Raw genomic sequence first — 10,599 nt, 5'->3', positions numbered from 1 at the left:
TATGCATACTGCATAACTAATCAAGGGCCATAACTCTGAATTAAAGTGTCGGACCGGAACAAGCTGACGATATTCCCATAAAGTTTCGTTGAATTCCAGCCAGTAGTTGCAGAGAACTACTCCGGAAACGAAATTCGGATGGACGGACGACGCCAAAACTATATCCCCCTCCCGATTCCATCGGCGGGGGATAATAACTGTTGAATATAAGTTGTTGTATATAAATAATTGTATATAAACTGTTGTATGTAAGTATATCAAGACATTGCTACTATATACTCTGACATATTTACTACCTATACACAGGCATATTTACTACCAGGTTTTGTAAACCTGACCTACATTCATTCTAACCTGAGGAAACAGCTTCTAATGTAACAGGAGTTCAACTATCTTATAAACATAAACATCATTTCCCCCAAACAAAAAGTAAATGATATATATGTCTTCTCAAAGTAAATAATTATTCAAACAACAATCCTATCTGACAAGATTCTAGATCACACACAAATATTGAATATTTAAGTTCACAACAAAAATCAGCCAACTGATTTACCTGTCAGCAAAATACTGCGTTGCTACATCTCCAATAGGTAATTTAGACAAAACTACTTTAGCTCCACTCTTGTGAATCTTGTCTAATTTATCATACAAAATTTTCCATTCTGCATCTACAATAGCTTGATATTCCTGAAGTAAAAATAACAAAATATAAAACACATTTAATAAACAAAATATTAGAGTTGCTGGCAGCTGCCTGAGAGAACCTTGAATTGTTAAAGATCAGAAAATGACACATAAATGAAATTGAGGGAATAAATAAGATTATTTTACCAATTAAGATATATACTCTGGAATGTACACAGGGAAATAAAAGGTCAACTTCATAATCAAAGTGTTTTAATCAACATTAATTTTACTAGAAAAACAAGAGCCATGTCAACATGGCCATCCCCCGCCGAATGTGTTTGCTCATTGGAAGAATGTATATTTAGTAGAGCAGAATAATTCCATTTTAAGAGGTCTTTTGGTAATGAAAACTGATGGCTATAGTGATTACAGATTTGAAACCTATGTGAATACTGATGGCTGAAAATAACAAAGGGCAATAACTGAAAAATAATGCAGGGTAGGTTATAATTCTTGTGTGCTGCATCCCTCCTCAGTAAAATCTATCTACCTATGAAGTTTTAAGTTGATACCTCAAATACTTTTTGAGAAAAAAATTGAATTGAAAAATTAAGTATGAAAAATAATAAAGGGCAATAACTCAAAAATTATAAAAGGTAGAGTTATCATTCTTGTGCACTGCACACCTCCTGAGTGAGATCTATGCACCTATGAAGTTTCATAATGATATCTCAAAGGCCTTTTGAGTTATGGTCTGGACAAAAATTAGTTTTGAAAAATAAAAAAAGGGCAATAACTAAACAATTATGACATCTCAAACACTTTTGAGTTATGCTCCACTCGGTCGAAAAATTAGGTATGAAAAATAACAAAGGGCAATAACTCAAAAATTATGAAAGGTAGAGTTATCATTCTTGTGCACTGCACACCTCCTGAGTGAGATCTATGCACCTATGAAGTTTCATTTTGATATCTCAAAGGCTTTTTGAGTTATGCTCTGGACAAAAATTAATTTTGAAAAATAACAAAGGGCAATAACTCAAAAATAATGCAGGGTAGAGTTATCATTCTTGTGCAATGCACTCCTCCTCAATGAGATCCATCCACCTATGAAGTTTCAAGTTGATACCTCAAATACTTTTTGAGATAAGCTCTGGACAAAATAGCATGAAAAAGAACAAAGGGCAATAACTCAAAAATTGTATAGGGAAGAGTTATCATTCTTGCGCACAACATTCCTCCTCAATAAGATCTATCCAACTATGACATTTCATGTTGATATCTCAAAAACTTTTTGAGTTTTGCTCCACTCAGGTGAAAAATTAAGTATGAAAAATAACAAAGGGCAATAACTCAAAAATTATGAAAGGTAGAGTTATCATTCTTGTGCACTGCACACCTCCTGAGTGAGATCTATGCACCTATGAAGTTTCATGTTGATATCTCATAGGCTTTTGGAGTTATGCTCTGGACAAAAATCAATTTTGAAAAATAACAAAGGGCAATAACTCAAAAATTATGCAGGGTAGAGTTATCATTCTTGTGCACTGCACTCCTCCTCAATGAGGTCTATCCACCTATGAAGTTTCAAGTTGATAACTCAAATACTTTTAGAGATATGCTCCGGACAAAAATGTCGGACGGAAGGACGGAAGGTCGGACGGACGGACGGACGGAGACTATTTCTATATCCCCGCCGAAAAGTTTTCGGCGGGGGATAATAATCACATAATTTTCATAGTTTGATTTTTTCGATAGTAGACATTGTTTGACTCTTTCAATTTAAGATAGCTTCACTATTTCCGCCAAACCTAACGTCTTATTTTGTTTCCCGTAAAAAGACGTCATTAAATTGTTTTAAGGTGACGTCATTAACCGTTACTTTGATATGTTGTTTTGCCTTGGGCGGAAGTGCTTAAAATTGTTGATGTATTTGTTTATTGATGTTTTCCAATGGAAAGTAGATCATAATCGGTAAGCTAGTTATTTATTATGTATGAATCTCAATAGTAAATTCAATATTTTTTAAATGATGTTGAACTTTACAATATTTGCCGTGAATTAAATTATAAACAGAATTACAGTCAGGTGCAAAAAGTATTGGTGAAAAGGGAAGTAACTGACGCATGCTTAGGAAATTGGTTACTTTTGCTAGTCTCTCTTAACTAATTACATCATTCTCAAGGCCAAATATGACGTCATAGAAATTTGATGACATCATAGTTCTAGAATACTATTGTTTACCTTTGGAAATTTTTGAGTGTTTATGTTCTTTTCTGTGTTTTCTAAAATGGGTAGGAAGGGAAGTGAAATCTCAAAGGATGTAAGAACAGTCATTGTGGATTTATATAAGAATGGACATTAAGTGTGTAACATTACTAAAATGCTAAATTTACCTTGCATGACTGTGTCAAATATTGTTAAAAGATTTTGTGCAGTGGTTCTTCTTAAAACAAACCAAGAAGTGGCAGGCCAAAACTTAACAGCAAAAGGAAGTTTCAGGTGATGATAGGGGTATATTTGCTGGCATGGAGTGGGGACTTTAAGAAAAGTGACAGTTATTATTAGCTCTGAAAAGTACAAAAGCATTCTTCAGGATAAAATTTGGCCTGTTATTGTAAGACATTTTCCTGATAGTAATTATTTATTTCAAGATGATAATGCCCCAGTACACAGATCTCGCTTACTTAAAAATATAAAGCTGACAGCATTTTAAAGTCCATTTCTTTGCCTGCACAATCACCTGACATTAATATTATTGAATATACATGGTTATACTTCAAATGAAAATTTAATACAGACACCATGTAATCAACAGCAATGTCAAACTTTTTAGTGAAATTCAGAGGATATAAATGGACATTCCTACAAGTTATGTTCAGAGCCTGTTTTTGTCTTTACTCAGAAGGTTAATGTCAGTTATCAGACTGAAAAGTCACTTGACTGAGTATTAAGGTAAGAAAACAATTAGTTTTTGCAGTTTGAGCAAACTAGTAACTAGCTTATATGAAGGAAATCTATGACTGATTGATTCAGATAAATCCAATATGGCCGCCAAAATCACCAATACTTTTTGCACCTGACTGTATTTGCGGAAATATAAAATAACAATATTATTTTAATAGATTTAAGTCTATAATTGTAAAGGTGATATCGTATATTTATGATTTGTATTGACATTATTATTTTAGACAATTTATTGTATTTTATTTTAAATGTGTTGTAATCAGTATTTATTATTATTATTATTATTATTATTATTATTATTATTATTATTATTATAAACAACCTACTCTTCACGTAAATGGTTATAAATGCGCTGAGTTGCTATATTATAAGCTGAATTATTAATGAAAAAGTTCCGGCATTCTTGAAAAGGAACATATTGAATCATTGTTTATTGTTTTAATTATTAATATTTAAACACAGATTAATCTAATTTTAGTATCCTGTTACGCACAGAACTAAAACATTGTATTGTAAGATATCAATGGAAATGTCTGGAAAATAAACCTTGAAAACGTGTTTGTTTGCTATTGTTGACATTAAGCTTGCATATTTAATTTCATCATGCACAATATTCAAGATAGTTGACTTTTAAATTTGGAAACAAAGTATCGATTTTATATCTGGTTTTGCTTTATCATTATTTACAGAATATAAAGTCTGGATTTACTACAAGTCAATCCGACACTTAGAGCTATAAAAATGAATTCTAGCCCAAGAAAAGTATCCCAATATTGTCTCTTTGTCCCTTTTGCCTTTCTTTGAACCACTTACAATCCATATAGAAGGCTGATAGCTTATAGTCAAGTGACTTGGGTGTGAATCGGAAGGTCGGCGTCGTAATAATTTACTATGTCTTTTAAATTAATTTTAGAAACGTTATTACTACTGTGGACAATGTCACTATCACACTGGGATAAGATAAAATATGACCAATATGATAACACCAAACCGGACCGGAACCATGCTCTTGCGGAAGGAGGTCGAAAAGTTACTGTCGATAATCCAAAACCGGAAGTGAAACCACACAATGAATGGACTCCTTACGCAGGCCCGGTGATGTGGACAGGTATGTTAAGTAGAAAATAGTATGTTTGACAATATTGTGATATAGTATCTTACGTATGTTAACCTGAGTAATGTTAATTATTGTATATATGAAGTATATATAAACTTAATTAATCTCCATGTTAAATGCATCGAATTTCCATAACGGCATATTTGGTAGATCTTTGCTTTCTTTTTTTTGAATATTTGTCAATACTTAATTATTATCAAGTTTTCGTTTTAAGCACCTACATCATGTAAGTCGACTGCTATTATTTTCTCTGTAGTGAGTTTTGTTATATAGTTTTGAAATCATTGTATAAATTATTTAAATATTAAAAATAAAAACTTTTCTTGGTATATTTTACACCTTTTCTCGCTTATATGTTATATAGGACCAGATGGAACCAGGGATTTCCGACCAAGACTTTTCAAAGATTGGCAACCTTTGGGCATAGGTGATGTTTCGCCGGAGAAAACTCTGTCGGCGACATATATTAGTCGCGCACTAGACGATCAGCCATTTGGAAAACCAAGACGTGATATGATAGGGGAAATTGGATGGTTTTATAAAAATTATGGACATGCAATTATACCAAGTTTTCCTGAATCCATGGAGAGATAAAATGAATATAAAGTATAATGACTGTGAAACGTGTCATAGCTATACTGATATTGTTAAATGTTATTTTAAAGAGCTATTAGAGAAATATATACCAACAACGAGTGGCTTTAGGGACAAATTGATATTTGATTGCTATAAAATGTTCTATTTAAGTATAAGCTATCGGGGTCCTTACTCTCAGTACCTGAAAGGGCGGATGGACCCTCATTAGGTCTAGAATACATACATACATAGTATAAGCTAAAATTTACGTCTATCAAATACCTAAGCCCTGGCGTATATAGTGATAAAATTTACAACAGAACTAGGCAAACATCGCTCCTAGAACTATGGATGATATTTTGGGATTTTATTGATTCAGATTTTCAGATTTAAATTAGTAGGTTGTTTGTATTTTCTTGAGTAATAAACTTATCTTGCCACACATTTGCAAATTATATACATGTACTCAATTATCTTCCGTGACTTAACTATTATAAAAAGATTCGCCATTCTGAATAAATGTGTTTGAAAATACATCAAGACTTGCTTTTCAAAACATCAAAACATAGCTTGTTTTATTTGATTTGTTTATTTTGTATGACATTTTATTTATGCTGTGCATTATCTAGTATTTAGTGACGCGAACTACTTTATTCATTTAATTGTAACGTTTGTTCACATTTTCACTTTTGTTTTCAGTGTTAAAACTGTTTTCTATAAATAATTCATGCACTTTTTAGATTGATTTTACAACTTTGAGTTGCATGTATCTGAAATAACTTGTTGTCCCCAATAAATGAAATACATAAAAGATTCAATATTGTCAATGTTATTAAAACCACGGTGATCAATTTACTGCACATTTATCTTTGCAGATATGCTAATGAAAAATGGATCATAATGTTTAACGTGAGAGATGCAATTGATTGGAAATATCGATGTTAAGTGTTTGTTCTCACTTCGTTGAAATGTTTATTTCATAAAACTTTATTGCATCGTGTAATAAACCTCGATTTTAAAATGTTAATATATTTACATATATATTTCGTATCTCGCATAATTCAAATTAAATATAATGAATTCTCTAAAATCCAACACCATATCATCAGCGTCCAGTCGTTAGGAATAAGAACCCTATGAAGAATGAGTATATTTTAGAACAAAACAACATGCCCAAGTTCTTTATATTTTTTTTTTCAAACTGATCATTTTCATTTTATTCATATCATTTTACAGTGTGCACGCACATACAAAAAAACTAAAGAAATTGCGTGCTTTACTCTGTGTATATGTAATTTACTCCTGACGAAGGGATAATAAGCCGAAAGCACATGACTTATTGCATACATAACTCCGGTATGAACGCTTTTTCCTTTTATAAACAATATACATGTATACATTGTAACCTCAATGGGATCCAGTGTTTTTTGAAAGGCATTTTGTAGATGCAAATAATTTCACGAGTCTATCTTAACAAATAGATCTGTATCTCGCAACAAGTTTTATAGAATTTCAATTTGATTGACATGTCACATGAAATCAATTTTAATATAATATATTAACAAATCTAGTTTATCGTTTGAAACATGCGTCTAGGCTCTAGTTACATAAAATAGATACAAAATAAACTAAAAGATGCAGAAAAATAGTAAAAAGAACATAATATACAATGTATATCTGAAGTATGTTTCTGTGGAATTCTCCATTCTTAACAAGCTAAGATCAACACTGATTAAATCCCCATAACTTATTTCTTCACCGAAAGTATACCTACCAGGTTTGCTCGTAAGTCCCATTCATCGTTAATCAATTATTGTTCATGCTAACATTATCAGTTGATTAAATTGATTAAAAATGCTGTACATTGACCTGTACATAACGAAGGATAATACCAAATATAGAAGTGAATTGAGCTGAATACATAGAGTTAATATAACAAAGTTGTTATATAGAGGATATTTGTTTGTTTTGCATGTAAGATTGAAATATAATTTCACTGAGTGTACACCAGATGCAATATTTTCACGAGTGGCGTAGCCACGAGTGAAAATATAATAGCTGGTGTTCACGAATGAAATATATAGAGGATATTTGTTTAGTTCAGTGTAAGATCGGAATATATTTCACCGAGTGAGCACCAAAAGGTATATTTCACGAGTGGCGCAGCTAAACTAAACAAATTTTCTTTTTATTATATACACTAAACTAAACAAATTTTCTTTTTATTATATGCAAAGAAACGTTTTAAAAAGACATTAAACCTAATACTGAATGAAAAGCGCGCCAAATAATAATACAACGTGACGTCATTTACGACGTCACGTCATTAAGTTGGTACCCAGTTCTGTGCACGCTGGTATTTCACCAAAACAACGTAAGGGGCTTAAATTCAAAACAGTGAAATTATCAAAGTGGTAATTTCACTGTTTCAAACAGTGAAATTACCAGTTTTATATCACTGATATATTTCTATAAACCACCGAAAAGCATGTAATAAATTTCAATCTTTATGTAAAACAAATAAATTTTATTTTTATTTCATGCTTTTTAAGTGATTTTCAGTATTTTTTACTGATTTTGCCGCGTAACGTCACGCATTTTCTTTTATGACGTCATCGCATCATGACGTCACATCAATTTTGAAATATAGTTCTGTTAAATTTCTATTATTTTGTTACATTTTTTAACATGATGTATGATGATATCGACTTTCTTTTCCTTAATTCACAAAATTTACGTATGACGGCATTTATTTCTGCCTGTTATTCCATTTAGTTATGATTTTCTTTTCATCCGCATTCAGATATAGTCCGGCTACAGTGAAAATTATATTTTATAAATTTCACTAGTGGTTTATCAGAAAATAACCATTTGATATATTACAATAAAACACTGGAAAGCATGAAATAAATGCACTAAGTAGACAAACTTGACGGATTTAAGATTGCCAGGTAAAAGAGAAGCTGAATGAACGGATTAAGGGACAATTTCTTTTGTTGTTTTTGAGGACCATCAGGCCCTTATAGTTTGTAACGGAACGAAGTCTAGATTCTCTTTTGTTTTGTTTACAATTACAAAGTCTAAACTCGGCTGAAATATGTCGAATTGGTGGGTGGACTGAAGACAAAGCTAGGTAATTATTAAAAACGAAACTGAAAAAGACTTGATACTTACGAGTATGTCTATAATATTTAGTTTAAAAGAGCAAAATCTTAGGATGGTTTAAATGTTCACCCTTTAGGGATCATGATGACGAACATCAAGTACTTACTTATTAATTTTTCAAATTGTAACAAGTTCAGGTCTAACATAATCAGGATACGATAAGAAATTTTAATTTCACGCATGAATATATACTAGATGAAAATGTTTAAATGGAGGCAATTAATATGACTGGAACATCAAACCATTAATAACATTCTGTGAAGTTTTAGTATCCTGGAAGGATTACAGTTATAAATAATAGATTATAAATCTCTTAATGAGATATGGCAAGTCGTGCATTTCTGTGTCTAGTGACGTCATTCGTATATAACTTAAAGCGGGTTTCTCATATAAAACAGTCCACATTGATCAATCGGTATGAGCGCGATACTTGCAATCTCGACATTGTGGGTTTGATACCCGGGCTGTCCAACTAAAATTACTAACAAGCCTTTCGGATAAGACTTTAATTCGTGGTCTCGTATATAAGTGCTTAAACACTTGGCACGCTAAAGAACCAGGAGAAGCTTCTGGAATTTGGGCATCTTTCTGTATCTGTAATTGCACTATCCTCCAAAATCTAAAATGACTTATCCTCTTCTGGAGGACTCGCCCATATGGTCAACCGGTGGCGAGTATAAATAAACGCAAATATACACACGTTCTCACACATACATAAGGCCTCGCAACTCTGGCATGTTTAAAACGATGTATGGGGGCGTAGGCTACCCTTCTAACATAGTGCCCGTAGGCCGGTTTTAATAGTAAATGATATATGTCCCACAAATGTATATATTTTTAATGGGGTTTTATGTTATTGGTCAATATGTTTTCACCTATGGTAAAATTAAATATATAGTTGATATATATAACTTAGTACCCCTTAGTCCTGTTGTTTGGAAATGTCATTATATGCCTACATAGTGGCATATATAAAAACTGACTGCATGAAATAATGCCACTCAACTCGGTCTTATAAATAGGCCCCGTAAGTGAAGATATGTGTGAATGAATTTGTAAGAGTAACAATTAAAATAATCGGTTAGACTTTTTCTTTGTATTTATTTTTTAGTCTATCTAAGTTTCCCCGAAAACATGTAACGGTATATTGGATCGTTTATGCGGTGATTTTCTGCGCATAAGCAGGACCTGTTTATGTGCGTAAAACATAATTTCACCGCATAAACAAGACCATTTAAAACACATACGATAGTTTGTATCTAGTTTCTTGTTGTTGTTTGTTTGTTTGTTTTGTGACCACTTGACAAAGCATTAAACGAGACATTTAGAAACGTAAATTCAAAGATTTAGTAATTTCTGCCAAAAAACGCGTAAAATCATGTTTTGTTTAACAAGAGGCGGAAATAGTGAGCGATTTCCATGCATACATCCGCCCTGCGGTCAGACATTGCCCTGCTTTTTCAAAATCACTCCAATTGATTCTTATGCCGTGGCAATATTACAGATTGTCATTAACAAAGATTGTTCTGGGCATAATCTTATACAAAGAAAGAAATCGTAACATAGGCAAAGTCTAACTTTTGAATTATTTTGACAGGACGGCCATTTTTTAGAATGCCCTTTTCATATACAATGTTTAACTTATATTAAATAAGGGCAGGTGCAAGACTGAATCTATTGAACAAATTGAATGCGAGCCTCTAGCATAATATTATTTCTTGTCTACAAGTTCAATAATTTTTGGTATTTAACCTAAACGAATATAATATCTATTCTATTCATCACATTTCCAAAATAAGAATTGTTTACGGGTTAAAATGAATCACATTTTCATTGAAGCATCTAATCTGTAGCGTAACATTATCATTTAGCGCGTTAAGAAAAGTTACGGCAATATGACGTCACGTCAAAATATGTGCACGGACGCACAATACTATTTCTAAGGAGTCGCAAAAGTGACAATGGCATGTGATAATATAGTGCCATTTATCACAGACATTCGGAATGCTGCTTTAATGCTATCTCAGGTAATCAATCGGAAAACAATTCTAAGCATTATTATTGGTTGCAAATTTTAAAATGGTTCAAACTCAGTCATGCAGTTCGGCATTGATTGCGGTCTACAGTTTTAAGAGTGGAACTGT

At 32.2% G+C, this 10,599-nt stretch overlaps 1 protein-coding gene across 1 annotated transcript; it reads left to right on the top strand.

The window, feature by feature from the left end:
• Positions 1-2,477: 2,477 nt before the first annotated feature.
• LOC132746335 (uncharacterized) lies at positions 2,478-6,108 on the top strand. Its single transcript, XM_060735481.1, has 3 exons — positions 2,478-2,604; positions 4,511-4,705; positions 5,079-6,108. The coding sequence occupies exons 2-3, from the start codon at positions 4,534-4,536 to the stop codon at positions 5,306-5,308; spliced, it is 402 nt and encodes a 133-aa protein (XP_060591464.1). The 5' UTR covers positions 2,478-2,604; positions 4,511-4,533; the 3' UTR covers positions 5,309-6,108.
• Positions 6,109-10,599: the final 4,491 nt, after the last annotated feature.

Source organism: Ruditapes philippinarum, unplaced genomic scaffold (assembly GCF_026571515.1).
Source record: "Ruditapes philippinarum isolate M1 unplaced genomic scaffold, ASM2657151v2 ctg512_1_1_1_1, whole genome shotgun sequence".
NCBI lineage: Eukaryota > Metazoa > Mollusca > Bivalvia > Venerida > Veneridae > Ruditapes > Ruditapes philippinarum.
This window is presented reverse-complemented; position numbering and strand designations above follow the sequence as displayed.